At 46.1% G+C, this 18,089-nt stretch overlaps 1 protein-coding gene across 1 annotated transcript in view; it reads left to right on the top strand.

The window, feature by feature from the left end:
* Positions 1–18,089, top strand: part of PRR5L (proline rich 5 like) — a gene marked incomplete at both ends in the record, with an annotated part of 51,600 nt that overhangs the window by 11,391 nt on the left and 22,120 nt on the right. The window contains 2 exons of the mRNA XM_079708360.1: positions 5,504–5,552; positions 17,460–17,517. Of these exons, the coding sequence (XP_079564486.1) occupies positions 5,504–5,552; positions 17,460–17,517 (107 nt within the window). The remainder of the gene's footprint in view (positions 1–5,503; positions 5,553–17,459; positions 17,518–18,089) is intronic.

Here is an 18,089-nt window from a genome sequence, read left to right as displayed (position 1 = left end):
GGCTGATGGTGGTGACGGTGATGATGATGGTGCTGGTGGTGATGGTGATGGTGGTGATCATGGTGGTGGTGATGGTGGTGGTGGTGATGATGGTGATGATGGTGATGGTGGTGGTGGTGTTGATGGTGATGGTGGTGGTGGTGATGGTGATGGTGGTGGTGGTGGTGGTGGTGGTGGTGATGGTGGTGGTGGTGGTGATGGTGGTGGTGGTGGTGGTGGTGGTGGTGGTGGTGGTGGTGGTGGTGATGGTGGTGGTGGTGGTGATGGTGATGGTGGTGGTGGTGGTAGTGGTGATGGTGGTGGTGATGATGGTGGTGGTGATAGTGGTGATGGTGGTGGTGGTGATCATGGTCATGATGGTGGTGATGATGGTGGTGGTGACACTTGCCGAGCCTTGCTGTATGCCAGGCACTGTTCTAGGAACTCACCGTTCAAGGATTAATTCGTTTAGCCCTTGCAATAATCCTGTGGAGTGGCTACCCTTACTATCCCCAAATTCCAGTTGAGGAACAGGTACAAGGGACTAAACTGTACAGTTAACGTGCAAAGTTACTGCTGACCACAGGCTTCAGACCCAGGCAGCTGCCTCCAGACCCTCACATTCAGTGAGACGTCTCTCCTCTCCATCCTGAGCTTGCTGCATGCCCTCCTCAGTAACCTCTGCGGTTCCATTTTCTTGTGTATAAAAAGCGGTTTTGTTTTACGCTTAAATGAGGAAATACATATACATTGTTGACAATGGTGCCTGGCACTTAGTAAGTACTCAGTAAACTTTAATTGGGAAAAAAAAGCTAGGCTCCATCCTAGGAGCAATTTGTTTTTGTTTATTATTATTATTTGCTCCAATATGTAATTACTTTCCTGTTTCCTGGGAAGAGACCCTAGGAAAGGATGGAAAAAGTGGAAGGAAGGCTGCCGGGTTCTGTGCCTCTGTGCCCAGGAGGAACATCTGTCCTAGGTTTTGGGAATCAGGATTTCCATCTCTTCCGTATCTAGGGAACCACAAGGCACAGGCTCTTCGATTCTGTTGTCTTTCTTCTGCTTTTCTCTTCTTTCTCGTGCTTTACAAGCTAAACTGGCAAATGTAGTGAGGAAGGATATAGGGTGAGTGGTCCCTCTGTGAATTTAGATCTGTGCATCCCTAATGCCTTGACACTTTCCATTCTTTGGACGAGATGGTACCCCTGCCTCCTGAGAGAGGGGTCCCGATGGGCAGGAGTCATTGTCTGAGCTCTTGCATCCTTCTCTCCTAGCACCTCACACCACATCTGACACAGAGCAGGTTTTCAGTAGACGTTTGTGATTCGATGAATTAACTCATGGGGTCCCGATGTTCTATCAGTCACCTGTTCCTGTTTTGGAGGGAAGCTACTGATGAGTGCCCCCTGGAGATGGTACCTCAAGGTAGAGGGACAGAAGATCCCTTTCTCTCAGTTCAGCTAAGACCAGGGTAGAGTTTTTGAGAAGTACCCTTTCCTTGTAAACCAAGTGCAAGCAGAGTAAACACAGAATATAGACATAGATGGTGGATCCCGCACTGTGACTCAGCGGCAGACTGTCCTCAGCTTGGCTGAGCCAGCTCGGTCCTCTCCTCACCCCCCTCTCTCTGCATTAAGTTCTCGGGTTACCAGCCTGGGGTGGGTTTGCATTGGCAGATTCTCAGGACTTGTGGGATTCTCTGTTCCCCTAGGACAGTCTGCTTCCTGATATTGTGCCCTTGATGTGGGAATGCACTCCCACAATTCCTTCTTGGCCTCAAGCCATCTGTTGGTAACCCTGATGGTGGTTATTGTTAATTCAAAAAAATTTTTTTAATGTTTTTGAGTAGGATGTGTTCACAGTGTACTAAAAATTTACATATACAACAAGATATACATTGAAGAATCTCCCTCCCTTGTACTCCAGAAACCCAGATCCTACTCCCCTGCCAAAGATAACTTTTATCACAGTAGTTTATTGGTTATTCTTCCAGAGGTTCTTTACGCATATATGAGGAATATTTGTGGAAAATCAGCTGGGGATACTTGACACTTTATACGAGGTCCACAGACTGGGGTCTAACGAGGTGGTTTGGTGTCTCTAGCACAGCGTTTCCCAACTTCAGGGGATAAAGTTTGCTAAAGTGTTTTGCTGCCCTACTTAATTTCCAGTAACAGCTTCAACCTTCTCCAGCCTCCTACTTGGGAACATGGAGAGGAGGAGACACAACCCAGTGCATTTATATATAATTTTGAAAATGCATGTGTGTTTTGTGTGTTTAAAAATTAAGATACCGAAAAAAAAAATCAAGGTACTGTATATTTCAGTTCAAAGGGCCTCTTGGAAACCAAATCATAGCTATGACAGAACAGCAAGTTAGAACAGATTTGACAAGTGAATTTGTTGCTCTCGTGTAAATAAAAAATACATATATTTTCTCTTCCCTTCTCACAAGGTAGCACATTATACACACTGTTCTTCATCTTGCTTCTTTCTGACTTAACGTAATGTAGATATTTTCATATCATTACTTAAGAGCACTTCCTTATTCCCTTTTGTTTTTTTATGGCTACTTAGAACTTCACTGTATGAATGAACCAGGTTTTTATGAGCACTTTATTGGTGCACATTTACGTTGATTCCATATTTCACTGCAGCGGAAGTGCTGTACATGTATGTATTGACCTTGTCTAACTCGTAACATGTGCAGACAGAAATAAGACAGGATTTTGTAAGGAACAGGGTAGCTTACTAATTTACCCACCCAGGACAATAGAATGTTGACTTAAATGATCAGCTAGGGTCTATTCTGTTCTGATAATTCTGTACAACAATACCTAGTAGAGAGGGTTTTGAACATGGAATTCTCTTACAATACCTGGTTATAGTCTATTACATTTAACATATATAAAGCAGATTGCCACACCTGTGTCTGGTTCCGCTTCAGTAAAGGACTGAGGACCACTCTTAATCAGTGTGGTGGAAACACCTCTTCGTATCCTGCTTCTTTATTCTTATCCATCACCATCTTGCTACCCCTGGTATGGCTGCTGCTAGCTTCTGGGTCCTTTTTGCTATGCCTTTGTCTTGGCAGTTGCAACAAGTTCAGTCCTTTATCAGCTGATTTCTACCTCAAGCTTTGTCTTCCTGTAATGCTCTGCAGAATTCTGGCCTTGGCCGGGGCTTGCTGCAGTTCCGGCTGTAACATAAGGGTGATGTACCGTTCTTGTCACTGCAGTCTGCAGCCTTTCTGCCCTCCCTGATAGGTAGAGGAGGAGATCTCTTGGATTCCTCAGTTGTGTAGCATCACGACGCTCCCAGGGTACCACCTGTCTAATCACATCCAGCCCCAGTTCACGATTGTTACTTCTCTACCTTGCTCCCAGTGGGTTTCCATAGCTCTTGACCCTGAAGGCTTACCTGTACTGACGACCTCTGTCTCTCTTTCCATTTTACCTGAAGCGTCTACATGAACACAGCGTCCTCCCAGCATGGCTTCCTCGGGACACCAATTCCATAGCCTGCATTTTAGTCTCAGAACCGTGTTGACCCCTTAACATTGTAAGTGCCCAAGATAATGCTTAAGAAACTTTGTTAGTAGTAGCCCATTATGACTTGTTTTTCCACTTTTTTTTTTTTTGCGGTATGCGGGCCTCTCACTGTTGTGGCCTCTCCCGTTGCGGAGCACAGGCTCCGGACGTGCAGGCTCAGCGGCCATGGCTCACGGGCCCAGCTGCTCAGCAGCATGTGGGATCTTCCCTGACCGGGGCACGAACCCACGTCCCCTGCATCGGCAGGCGGATTCTCAAGCACTGCGCCACCAGGGAAGCCCTGCTTTTCCACTTTCTGATGAAGCTTGGCTTCTTCACTTATGGTTTTGAGACTTCCCAGTGGCCATGAAGACTTTGTTGGGAGGTGCTTCTCTTTCCGGCAGCCAGAAGCAGCCTCCCTACCTCTTCCTGTTTCAGGGCCTCCCTCTGGGGCTGCCCACTTGATTTCTGTGTCCCGTCTGAGCGACGCCTCTGGCCTCGAAGACCAGCCATGACCCACCTGCTCTTGGCCCAGTGACCGATGAAGGCTTCCCTGTCTCTGTCAGACCCACCCACATCTGGGTGAACGCCTGGGTTCTGTGGATGGGATGGCCTTCTGAGAGCCTGCCATTCGCTTGGATCTCAAAATGCAGTGTCCACCACAGATACATTTTCTGTCCTGGGAAAAGGAAGGTATCTTCCTTGCTCAGCATGAGTGTTCAACTTTCCAGGGCTCTTTCTGGTGCAGAAATTTAGATCATGGGTGTTTCTTCTTGTGACTCAGTCTTATTGTGTCTACCTTCTGCACCTTGTGACATCTTGTTGTAACTTCCTGTTTATCCTACAGCGACACGTGAGAATGCATTTTTTGAGGAGTTAAAACCCAGCAGGTGTTGTCAGAAGCTTGAGTGTTTGCTCTTCTGTAACCGGGTCCGGTGGGATGCGTAAATGAAATTATTGGAAGTCCTGAAGACTTTTTTCCCCTGGATTCTTGGTTTTAGCTTCCTCAGCTTATTTGGATCAAATTAAAGAAAGAGCAGTAGGGATAGTCCCATGATTTCTCTCAGGGAGAAGGAGGTCTGGTGCCAATACCGCCATTTTTTATTTTTATTTTTTAAGCACTTAAGACTCTTTGCACTTACCTCGGGAGTGTATCGATTAACCTGCTAGCTCTCCACACCCCTCCCCCCAAGGATGTAAGCTTCTTGAGAGCAGAGACCTCGCCTGCCTTGTTCACTTCTGCAAGCCTGGTGCTAGAACAACGTCTGGCTCATAAAGAACAGCTGAATAAATGTTTGTGCTGGATAAGTAAAGTCGATCTGTTCTCCTTTGAAGGACTCTTAAGTCCCTTTGGGATGGGCAGTAAGGCCACCGAAACCATGGCACCGAGTTCAATGTCTCCGATGGATTTGGAGGCGAGACTGGGTAGGGTTATGCAGAGAGATGTTGAATTTGCAGAAGGTCTGGGTTTGAATCTTAACTCTGCCACTGACTTATTTGGGAGACCTCTCTGAGCCTCAATTTCTTTATCTATACATGAGAGATAATAACTGCTCCCCAACACACACACACACACTTTATAATCCTTGGATGAAGAATGTATGAAAAATGCATTTTAAACCGTAAAGCCTGCACATGAGGGGGAATTAAAAAACCATGGCCTTTCTCTTCCTTATTTTTTGCTGCACGTGAAGCCAGGTGCCCCTGCCTGCCTCCACCTCTGTTAGAATTGGGATCTCCTGTGGCTGCCCTCTTGAGATGCTTTATCTGTAAAAGTGAACTAAGGAGCAGATGCCTTCTAGGAGTTCCATCCGCCCCATTCCCTAATGACCTTGGTGGGGGTGGGGTATTACTGGGGCCTAGGAAAGCACACTTCCGGCTCAGGCCTGGCCTCAGCCCCTGTGCCACTGGTGAGCACAGCAATTCACCACGCATCTGTGAACTCCAGGAGCTGTAGCATCAAGGGCTGCTTGACAGTTTTTCTCTCTTTCCAGGCGGCTGCTGAAGAGTGAACTTGGATCGTTCATTACAGACTATTTTCAGGTAAGCTGTGTGGGTCTGAGCATGTATTATATTGTGCACATGGGTACATGTACCTAAAGGGGTGACCGATACTGTACACCTGGACATGCCTTCAACATCCAAAATTATGTATCCTGAGTTCCTACTACGTGCTGGGCATTGCAGTGCAGCCCTACTACGTGGTGGGCACTGCAGTGCAGTGGCAGTGGAAGCATACAGGGCAAGTGTGGTCCCTGCTCTTATGGAGACTGTAGCCTCAGACAGCGGTTCTCAGGCTTTTTGGTCTCAAGGACCCCTTTACGCTCTTAAAAATGATCATTTATTTGGGTTATCTCTATGTATTTTCACCGTATTAGAAATTAAGCCTGAGAAAATTTACTGTGTGCCTTAATTCATTCAAATAATAAACCTACTACATGTTAGCATAAACGGCATTTTTATGAAAAATAACTTTCTGAAAATAAAAAGATAGGAGAGTGGTATTGTTTTATATGTCTGCAAATCTCTGCCTGCAGACTGGATCCTCATATCTGCTTCATAGTCAGTCTATTGTGATGTTGCCCGTCTGGAAAATATTGCACCTAGTCTCTGGAAAATTCGACAGTACACTCACGGAGGATGCAAGGCAAATAACAGCTTAGTGTTGTTAAGGAAATCGTTTTGACCATGTGGAAAAGGTCTGGGTGATCCCTAAGGGGACCCCAAACCACACTTTGAGAACTGGTTTCCTAGTGCCATTCCCTCCCACTCCGTGTATGGTACCTAATTGAGTGTAATGCTATGTCCCTTTAGCCAAGTTCTTTCTTGTCACTAAGCCTCTCTGTTCTGTTAAAGATAGAATTGAATCAGATAAGCTAACATCCCTCCTGCCTAGACACTGTTGTTATGCAGCTAATGAGTTCAAGATTCCAGGTGCAGTCAGGATGGTTTCTAATCCACTGACACGAGATGCCTTCCTGACTCCATCCAAAGACACGTGGTGGGAAGTCCCCACACAGATTTTTTCAATAGTCAATACTATAGTACTGCAGGATCCATGGTTGGTTGAATCTGTGGATACAAAACAACCTCAGATACGGAGGGTCAACTATAAATTATATGCAGATTCTCGACTACACGGAGGGTTGGTGCCCCTAACCCCTCGCGTTGTTCAAGGGTCAACTGTGTACATATTTGTTATTCTAAAGTGTAATCCATCCCTTTTAATGGGAAGGTGACATAAAAGTCCATACTAAATTGGTTTCAGGTTGGTGATATTATTCTGTATCCCAGGTGAGCATACTTTTAAGACAGTTTAAAGAGTTTTTAGCTTTTAAAAACAACACAGGCATCCTTCCATTTTCTTTCCATAAATCAGGAAGCTTAAACTTTTATGTGCACTTTAAAAGAATGACAAGTGTCAGTTGTTTCTCTCTCACATGCACACACACACCCACACACCCCAGAAAATGACCACTTGGCCACTCTAAATCTGGACAAAGCAAGACCCAGCAGAAGGCTGGAATTCAATCAGGTCAAATGTCTCAGCTGCTTGAAAGAAAACCCCTGTCCAGGGAGAGACAAACAAAGATTAAAAAAGAGATAATTAGTCACAAATGTGAATCATTTCAGTTGCCCTTGACTCAAAGGTCAGTCTTGTCCTCACTCTCTTCTCTTGCTGTCTCTAGTGATTGAGTTTTAAATCCAACTACAGAGAAGTGGTTTTTCAATCCCTCCTGGTGAAACCTGCCAGCCCAGCTGCCTTCCTCATTGACATTTAAAATAGACAGGGTTCTGTGTGGTTTCGGTCAAGTTTGAAATGTCAGTCATGTCTTGGCTTTGGGGGCTACCCCTCGGATGGGTGGGGAAGGGCATTTGGGTGGCGATTTATTTATCTGGAAAGCCCTGAGGTTTTGGGGGCAGTTAAGTGCTGCTTACAAAGTATGCCAGACACTTAACAGCCGGTAACCACATGTCATTTTTTATCGAGTGCTTAATCAGAGAAACTGCTTGGTGAATATTGAGTCTCTTTCTGGGGGTGTGGGGTATGAACTGGTTTTCACAGTTTTGAATCTGGGTTTTTCCTTAGTTTAAGGTGTTAGACTGGAGAAAAGCCTATCCTAGACACTGTTTATTAAACTGTAGGTTTTAAGTCTCATGTGGGCACAGAGCCTTTTTTAAAATGTGTTTGGTTCTCCAGTCCCTAGAAATTACCTAGCACATAGTAGATGCTCAATAAACTTTATTGGGAGAGAGGGAGGGGTTGTCCACCACAGATACATGAGAGATTTTAGGAGTTGCGCACAATGGTATTAAATAACATTCGCCTTTGTGGTGTTTCCTTTCCTTATTTTCCTTTAGCACTTCTGATCGTGCCAGAGAGAGTCTTGGTTTGTGCCCTTGTGTCTGTTAAACTTCTGCAAGGCTTGGTGATCTCTTATTTAAGGAAGAGAGAGCAGGTTTCAAAATTAGTGTCTTCAGCTAGAAGCAATGTCTAATTAGGATTACATAACATCATTTTGTTGACACTGAGTTGATCCTTGAGTTGCATTCTATTTATGGTAAATGGTGTTGCTCTGGTTTCTTTTATAAACATATTTATGTTTTTAAAAAGTGGATTGATTGAAGAAAAATAGTATACAAAGAATAATAGTGTATGTGGCCCTGGCTGTGACCAAGTGGTGAAGGTGGTTCAAGAGAGACTCAGGTTTGGAAAGTCCTTCCCTAAGCACCCTTGAAAATGGGCTGGTTTCAAAGCCACACTAAGAAGAGCTTTTCAGATGAAGAGGGAAATCCAGGAGGCAAGGCTGATAGAGGTGACCTCAGCCTTCACACTCAACTATCGGATGTAGTTTCAAGAGGGAAAGTCACAATGGGCTCCAGAAAGAACATTCCTCCAGCAAGGAGGAGGGAGGAAGGTCTGGGGACAAGTGAGGAACAGAACCACGGTGGGGGGGACAGGTAAGACCCAAATGCCATGGACGTGGCTGTTGGGGAAGGTGATGAGTGGGTTCCTCCGTGTGAAGGATGAGATGGCCACCCCCCGCTCCCCGCCTGGACATCTGGACTCAGCAATGAGGTCTGTCTCCTGGGACCCAGACCCTCCACCCCAGAGATTACTACTTGTAAAAGCCATCACCGGGCTTCCCTGGTGGCGCAGTGGTTGAGAGTCCGCCTGCCGATGCAGAGGACATGGGTTCGTGCCCCGGTCCGGGAAGATCCCACATGCCGCGGAGCGGCTAGACCCGTGAGCCATGGCCGCTGAGCCTGCGCGTCCGGAGCCTGTGCTCCGCAACGGGAGAGGCCACAACAGTGAGAGGCCTGCGTACCGCAAAAAAAAAAAAAAAAAAAAAAAAAAGCCATCACCGTGGCTCCGCTTTTGAAAGTGAACATTCTCATTTTGCAGCTTTGAAGAAAGACTCACAGAAAGATTGTCTTCAGTGAAGAGTAATGAAAATGACCCGAGGTGAGGGCAGGAACAGAGCAGGCGGCAAGATGGTGCTTATCTTGTGTCTCTGCACACAGAGGAGACAGGCTGTTTGACTGACAAAAGCACAGATAGATTTCCATAAGACAGCGGCCAGAAAAATCGTTGATATTTCCAGTATTGATTTTCCTTTTTCCTCCATCTGTTTTGAATTGCACCCGGAAGGAAAATTGGGGTTTCCCACAGGAACTCTATATCCTAGAGACAGCTCTGCGGGGATAATTGGTTCCTTTTATCTTTGGAAATGGTTGACAGGAAATGCTCTGCATTTTTCTCTTACCTGATTAGGTGCCTTGGTGGTCTGGGGCCTGGGGATGGGAGAGGTGGCAGATCATACTTTCTGTGCTTCTGCATCTGCTGGTTGTGTTGTGTCTATCGAAAGCTTTTCCCCAAGCCCAGAAAGTTAAATTATTTTTGGTGGGACTAGAGTTTCGCTTGATACAGAGACTCAGTGTGTAGTCAGTGGCTTTGAATAAGATAGTACCTAAGGGGAAATTTGGCCACCATACTTGTCAGTAGGGCACGGATAATGTAAAGTTTGATGTAAAGGTTTCCATCTACTGCTCATATCTGTGGCAGTCACAAGAGGCCACTTTCCCCTTAGCTCATCATTATCAGAGAAGATTCATTAAGGGCGTGTGGCACGTGGCAGGGAGCTGAAGGGGAGACCCACGGAAGCATCCTGGTCACCATGGAGTTTGAAATTGGAGTGCAGGGAGGTAGATGCATCCGTATAGGGAACACACGGCATCGTGTTAACCGAAACCCTGAGTGGATGGTAAAGGCTTAAAAACAGGCCCAGTATAATCTTTACTATTCTTTAAGATTATTAATCTTTATTATTAATAATAATCTTATTATTTAAGATTAATAATAATCTTCTTTAATCCACCTGGGAAGGCTTCTAAAACAAACGGGATTCCCAAAAGGGGAAAAGAGATGATTAGGTGAGCAGAAGGTAGTAAGACACAATTCCCATATACTCTGCTTTGAAGGTAAAATTGGGGCCAGTATATAGAGGGGCTTTGAACAAGAGGACCTGGGCTCCAGTGAGAAGACAAGCAAGAGGGGAGAGTCTTTAGGTGAGAAGATCGTTAGAAGTTGCATCTTGGATTTGGCCAGTACTTGGAAGAGAGGCCTTGGGGAGTCTGTGAACATTGGGGTAGCTTAAAGCTCCCCTTGTCTGTTGAGAGGGGAGAAAAAAGGTGCTAGTCTGGGGGCTGCCAGGAGGACCCCTGGATGCTTCAGGCTGCCCTCTTTGCCATACTTAAGCTCCTCGGCAATTACTTGAATTTTATGCAATTATTTGAATATATTTATTGGACTTTCCTGCAATTTTATGAAGATAAATGGAAAATGAGTCTTGAAATTGATAACCACAGATCTTAATATAATTGAGAGAAGGATGGAAATCAATGGGTATGCTGAAATGGCAACTCTTCAGCCTCATTGGACCGAGGTTATTACACATTCAGTTGTTAAGGAGGGAACATGTAGGTACCAAATGCTGCAAATATATCACCTGAAGACTAGCTCTGAAAATGAGGTGTACCTAGGGATTTTATCATCCTTTTTGGCTCTGTGGGAACAGAACTCCCCCTGATATCATGTAAGTGTCTAGGTCCACATGGGTATGTGTTTTCAGGAACCCACTCTGGATGAAATTGGGTGACTTCCAAGTAGACTAGGCCAGAAATGGCAGGAGACAGGTTTAGGGAACCATTGGGGGAAGGGATGGAAGGCAGGGGTAGATGCTGGAAAAGTGGAAACATCCAAATACATGGAAACATCCAGCAACTCAGTGACCATAAGACGTAAAGACCGAGGTGGGAGGTCTGAGAAATACTTGTTAGACTTGGAAAGCAACAGGCGACCTTTCTTGGAGGCTGTTTCACAGCTATAAGGAAGACAAAAACAACCATCATTGTAACAACAGCTAATATTTTCAAGCATTTATGTGCCAGGCATTGTTCAACAGTTCTGAGCGGTTGGTTCTCAAAGTGTGGTCCCTGGACCTGCATCTTCAGCATCACCTGAGAATGTGCCAGAAAAGCAAATTCTCAGGCCCCACCTCAGATGAACTGAGTCAGAAACTGAGGGGACTGCGGCCCAGCAGCCTGTGTTTTAGCAAGTCCCCTGTAATTCTCATGTGTGCTCAAATCTGAGAACTGCTCTAAGCATCCTTCCTGCACTAAGTCATGTATTCCTCCTGACAGCTGATGAGGAAAATTTCATTATTACCGTTTAGCACATCCTGCAGCTGAACCTGGGTAGAGGAAGGTTATCCACAATCATACAGCTAGTAAAAGGTAGAGCAGAGATCAAACCCAGGCCATCTGGCCACAGAAGAAAATCTTTTGGATTATACTTTAAATGTTAAAAATGCCCTGAAGATATCCCCTGAAAACCCCAGAGAAGTTTCAGTGCTTTTAAATTTTATTTTACTTTATTTTTTTAGTATCCAGCAAAACAGACATGGGACTATTTTCCTGCTTCCTTGTAAAATAACTTTGATAAAAGCCCCAATTCACCCTTTTAGTGAATTTTACCCTTTTACCAGTGAAATGGTGCTAAATGAAGATTAAACTTGTACCAAGTTTCAAATTTTCTTCATTCCCCATCTGGGGCTTTCTCCCTGGTCACATCACACCCACACACACACACCCCAGGACTGGTTTATTAAGAAGTCTCTGGTCCTGGGGGTGAGTTGTATTTATAAGACTTTTTTTGCTTATCTAGGAAGGCATCCAGGTTCACAGGAAATGTAGACATCCTAAGAGATGATGGCTGTACTTTCAAAGTTACAGAAGAGAAAAAAAATGGAGGTGGCCCATGATTTCCATCACTGGCTTGGTGCCAACAACAGCAACTTTTGCAGACATTGCTATCCCCAAAAACAAATGCCTAGAATGGAATTATTGGTTAATACAAGTTCTCAGTAGGCAGTGTGACATGCTGCCAGACACCTCTGGGATGGGAAAGAATGTCTCCTGTGGGAATAGCATCCACCTGGGAGCCAGGTGTATGCCTTGCCAGACATCACATATGGTAGTGGAGAGGGAGACCCCAGGAAAGTACTTTTGCAGAGGCGGAAGTTGAGAAGCTAGTAGCAGGATTGGGCAGCAGCAATGACCCAGCTGGATGGAAGCTTTGGTGGAACCCAGTTACATGGCCTGAAATTGCCAAGCCAGCTGCCCCCAGTATCTGAACAGAATGGATCTCATCTACTTTCCCTTGTGGGCAAGGGCATTGAAAACCTCTCCAACTGATAGGGCAGAAGAGTGTGATGCCTACCTAAAAGCACCAGCCTTTCTGCCAGGAAGGTCTGGATCCCAGTCCTTGCTAGAAAACTTACTGGCTGTGTGACTGTAGGCATGTTACTGAACCTCTCTGAACCTGAATCTTCTTAGTGGTAATCTAGTTGTAATCACAGTACCTACTTCAAAAGGTTGATGCAGTGACTAGATGAGATGACGTATATCAAGTGCTTTGTACGAAAAGTGAGCCGTGAATGAATGATAGCCGTTCACCTTAGTATTTTTTTAATCACTGTTGAAGTAAGCCAGAGTAATATCCTGGGGGAAAGATTCGGGCTTTGGATTCCAGCCAACCTGGGTGCAAATTCTGGTCTCACATTTGCTCGTTGCTTCGCTGAACCTCAGTTTCTTCATCAATATAAAGGGGATAAGTTTGTGGCAAAGGTAGAGCAAGATAATGCATGAGAAGGGTAAAATACAGGGCCTGACAAAGAGTAAAAACCAATAAAAAACTCCACCGTCCTTCTTTGTATTCTCATTATTATCATCACTGCTAAAGCATCAGAAGCGACAGGCGGCTAGCAGCCTTAAGCATTTACAGAATTCCTACCTTGTGTGGGAATAGCATCATTCTCCTCACCCCCTAGCTTGTTGGTTCCCCATTTTCCTGAGTCCTTCTGGCCGGGTCGAGGAGGAGCCTGCTTGACTGGAGATGCATGTGGTTGACACTGACAAGCCCTGCACTACAGCGGCTCACCCTCTCCTCTGCCTTCCTCGCCACGTCCTGCCCACCCTCCGTGATTACCCAGGATGAGCTCGGTCTTTCCAACCCACTGAAGGCTGCATGGTTTTGGATGCCTTTCCACAGACATCCTTGTTTTTTGCATTTTTCCTTTGAGCCTTGTTCTTCTGTTGGCAGCCCATTTTCGATGTCTTAATAAAAACAAATAGGTCAGCTGTTTTTTACTTCCGGATCCTCTGCCATTTCCTTAGAGTGCTGTGTATTCCCCGTCCAAGTTCATTTATGGGGGCTGCATTAAGTGACAATGGGCCCATTTCCTAGGTGGCTGCTATTGAATGTTAACTAGTAATGTTAGCTAGTTACGTTCACTAGTAATGTTAACTTGTAATGTTTTTTTGGCTTGAAGCCTTTGGGCTGGGGAGGTGATGCGGTTGGTGCCATCAGGCAGGGAGTGGAACAAGAGAAAAGTCAGGATCTTCTCCAGCTTTGTTCCCATACATTTTCTCAGCACCTTCTAGAGTCAGGCGTTTGTCTGGGGCTGGGAATACTGGCAGGTGAGGCCAGAGGGAACAGACACTTCGAAAGACAAACAGTGCAAGATAGCTGTCTAAATCGAGGCTGGTTTTCTTTTCTTTCTTTTTTTTTAGGTCTCAGCAGCCTTAAACCCCACAGATGTCCAGCTGGCGTGTCCTTAGGTGAAGTGACCAGCAGACAGGGTGGGCTTCGTAATTTGCAGGGCCCAGTGCAGAATGAAAATGTGGCTCCCACCAGGGTGAGGAAGGCACTCCCCTTCCCATGGACCTGTGGCCACAACCCGTCGTGGACAGGGGGCCCCCAAGAGATTGTAACCTTCATGCTCTCGGTCCATAGCTCAGGGGTGGTCGAGAGGCCCCCAGCTGAGTCATCAGCACTCAAGCCAGAGCTCTGCCAGCCCAGGGCAGGGAGGGGGGGCTGCCACCAGGCCTCTCGCCAAGATGCCACAGAGCACCAGGGCCTGGGCCCCTGCCCACGCAACCCTGTCACCACCTTGGGAATAGAAGGATGGCAGTGGTGGGGTAGGGCAGGGGAGACCAGCAGGGTGGAGAGCAGCAGGCGGGCGGGGGGAGCAGGGGCCTGAAAACCCCTCCTGGGGTGACTGTAGAAGGCAGGGCCATGAGTGAGCTGAGGCTGAGCCCCCGAGGTGTGTTCCGTTTCCCCAGCAGGCTTCACTTACAAAATGCAGATTCAAAGCTAAAGCTATTAAGAAGTGAAGGTGGCAGCTGCAGAGCATTAAACCCCAAGCATGAGGCCCTTCAGAGCACCGGGCCCTCAGGATTACAGGGCCCTTTGGGGCATAGGGGGCCTGTGTGACTACAGATTCCCAGGGGAGAAAATGATTGGCTCAGTTTGAGACCCAGGTGTGGTGGAGGGCAGGCACCAAGCCAATCAGCTAAGCTGAAGATGTAGGCTGGATTCAAATGGTTCGAGCATGCAAGATGGGGCACAGCACCACTGCGTTGGTAGCGGGCGATTCTCCAGAGAAGTGGGGCTGTGAGCCAGGCTGGTCCAAAAGATCCCAACTCACTTAGCACGTGCCAAATAAAAGATGGAGACCGTACTTCTAGCTGCAGTTTATTCAACTGTAAAATAAGAGCAAAATCTACAAAGCGTAGGGGTATAAACATTTTCAAGATGCTTTTGAAAGGTGCTTTAGCTTCCTGGAAAATATGTCCACCTAAAAATTATGGAAACTGTATGTGACCAGTTGATTTGGACCACAGGGCTGGGGAGAAGGGAGAATGACTAGATGATTCTTAAGGCCCCTTTTAAGTTTTTGTTACTGTTACTTTGGCCTAAGCTACAGAATTTCTATGCCGTGTATCATGAGAAATTTTAAAATGAATGTTTTCCATTTCTCCATAGTACACAAATAACTTCTTCTCCTTGAAAAAAAAATTTTTTTTGCCCCAAATGTCTCCTTGAAGGGGGAAAACATAGAAAAGAGGAGGAAGGAGAACCTAGGCCACTTTCTAAAGTTCATGTCATAAGATGCAAAGTAGTTTTTATCAAATGAAAATAAATGCCATTTGTAAAATAAGAGCAAGATGTACAAATGCATAGGGGTATTAGAATTTTAAGGACCTATATCACTTTCTCTCCTCTTACAAATATTCTATCTCTTATCTTGATTTCTTAAAACCAAAGAATGGTCTGTAGCATCAAAACAGGCAATATATACTCAATATTTATTAGCTTCTGCTATGTTCTACACACTGTTCTCAGAGCCAGGAGGACTAAATTAAGTGGTCTTCACTCCTAAGGACCTAAAATCCTAACACATAGGATATAGGGTTTGAATTAATTTCCATTATTAACTCATGGTATAACCTGGACTAAGCTTTTATTTCTCTCAGTGCATTGGTTAGCCCCCCATACCTTTAAAATGTAGATAATTACAGTGATGGAACAAAATTATGAAGCCTGCATCATAGGGAGGAGTATCTCTTACATTTGTAGGTGCATCTCAGAAACATGAAATTAAGGAGGGTTTGTAGATGTTTTGGAAGAAGGCTGAGGTGTCAGTGTTGGCAGCAGAGGTGGTGACAGAGAACAATGCATCAGGAGTCCTGGCACGGAGTGCCAAGGGGACTCCCTGAGGCCCTCATCTGGGCCAGTGAAAGGGACCCGGGCAGACACTTCAGACCTCAACTGGGATTTTTTCTCAGAACCATTCAGGGGGAGTGACTGCCATCTGGAAACACCTCCGCCATCCATTCCTGCCCAGCTCAGCTGGCACAAAGTCTTGATTTGGATTGTTTCAGTTTGGTGCTGTGGTGTTTTCTTGCTGCTGGGATTCGTGTGTTTGGCTAGAAGGTAGAGAACACAGAGTTTCACCTTAAGTACCTGTCTGTTCCATGATTCCTAGTAAAGGAATTGATTTTTTTTCCCTTTAACAGAGTCGGTAGACTCCTATAGGATGTCACTCTAACTTTGAGTTGGGGTTCCATCTTGAAACTAAATGGTGGCCAATTACTTTTTAAATTAGGTTATAGCTTGTGAATTTTGATAGGATCTATAAAATTTGGTGTATATGTATTAGTCACAGGAATGTGATAGTACCTTTGATCAAATGCTTTAATATATTTGATGTAGGTCTATTCATTACTGACTCTCTTTACCTCCCACTCCTTTTGTGAAGATAGTTGGGCTAAAAGAGCAACGCTTGTCATCACTACCCATTTCCACTGATTACTGGGAACATAAAACACCGTGTGTGTTTGTGTGTGTGTGTGTGTGTGTGTGTATTTATAATGATTAATTATTATAAGAACTTTATGATATTGCTGTTGTGATGCCATTTTGTAGATGAGGGACTCAAGACTCAGGGAAATGAAGTCCAAGATCACACAGCTAGAAAGTAGCTGAGCTGGGACTTGAACCCCTGTCTGATGTCCAGGTTCTTTCTTCTCTGCCATGTATGCTCTCATCATCACTGTAACAGGGTTTTAGGGTTTTATAAAAGAGAGTACTAAGAAATGCATTAGGTTTTGTGGAGGATATATACCACTGTGTATCCCCTACCCTATAAGCATAGGCCTTTGCTAATCTAAAGATGTAAGGTGAGTGGGGCGGCAACCTTACTCTCTGAGCTTCTGTGACCTTTGGAGAGGCTGCCCATGTCCTGTGGGACCAGCTGTAGCCTTCTGAGGGAAGGAGGGGTCTGGGTGTGAAGACTTGCTGGAAGGCAGCAAAGCAGAGTGGGCAGAACATGGCTTGTGGAGCTAGGAAGACCAGCTCTGTGTCCTGTGTTCCAGCCTCTTCCCCGACCATCAGTAAAGTCAGGGTAATGGCACCAACTTGACCGGACTATTGGGAGGGTCAGAATTAGATGAGCTGAAGAATATAAATGCTCTGATACATGCAAAACACTCAGCCATTGTTAGTTGTAACTGCAAAGGGACTTCCTCTTATTCCCTCTTTCCCCAACTTTCCCACGCACATGCTCATGGACGGACACACACTCACTGCTGCTTAAAATCTTGCGGGCAGTCTCTTTCATGCTAGCGTGAGAGATTTATCGTTTTTATAAAAAATCATTTTTATAAAAAAATCCATGATTTCTGCATAATTTCCCATTGCCTCCACGCTCTGTTTTCTGGTTTTACACGAGGGGCTTGAAGGACATTGGGTATCCACCCTAGTCCTTCCAGAGAATTCAGCCATGCTTGGGGCAGCCACTCCCTGGTCGGAGGGACGGGGATGGCACTTGGGTTTGGCTCTCGTCTCCTTCCTTTGCTTCGGGCTGTCTCACTGATGCCTCCAGAAGCCTCGGCCTTCCTAGAGGATAGAAGGCTTCTTCAGCCTGGAGGCATGAGCAGCGCCCGAGTGCCTGGAACCCTGTGCCCTCACCCACTGGGAGTGGATCTGGGTTTGTCACTTGGTGAAGTAGCCCAACTCTTGTGTCCTTTGTTCTCTTTCGGCAGAACCAGCTTCTAGCAAAAGGACTGCTGTTTGTGGAGGAGAAGATTAAGCTGTGTGAAGGCAAGTACAAGGCAGCCCCCGTCCGGCGGGCCTCTGACTCAGCCTTTGATGCTTGGACAACTGGAATGCTTCTGGCCAACAGAGGCAGGGTGCAAGCGCATGCCTCACCCCGGCCGCCCCTTCTCCAGCTAGGGGGCAGCATTTCCACCTGAGTTCGCCACTCCCAGCAATGCAAGTCAGACTGTGTTTTGGGAACTGAGGGGGAATTAGGGTGGCCTCTTTGGAGACCCCCGTTAAGGGGGTTTTTCATGGGATGCATGCTGGTGGTCTCCTTTGAAGGGACAACTGATACTGCAGATCCTGCCATGCTGTTCCCTCTGGTTTGATCCAGGCTATTTCCTATTGGCCTTTGTGTAATACTGTTTCATGAGGTGGTGCATGTCAGGAGGCCAGCCCACTTGAGGGACAGGAGGCTGAGCAAGCACCTACTCAATGAGGGGTGATTTAATAAGCAAAGAAAAGGGCTTCCCTGGTGGCGCAGTGGTTGAGAGTCCGCCTGCCGATGCAGGGGATACGGGTTCGTGCCCCAGTCCGGGAGGATCCCACATGCCGCGGAGCGGCTGGGCCCGTGA

This window comes from Hyperoodon ampullatus, assembly GCF_949752795.1.
Source record: "Hyperoodon ampullatus genome assembly, chromosome: 7".
Classification (NCBI taxonomy): Eukaryota; Metazoa; Chordata; class Mammalia; order Artiodactyla; family Ziphiidae; genus Hyperoodon; species Hyperoodon ampullatus.
Note: the sequence above shows the minus strand (reverse complement) of the source record. Positions and strands in the feature narration are given on the sequence as shown.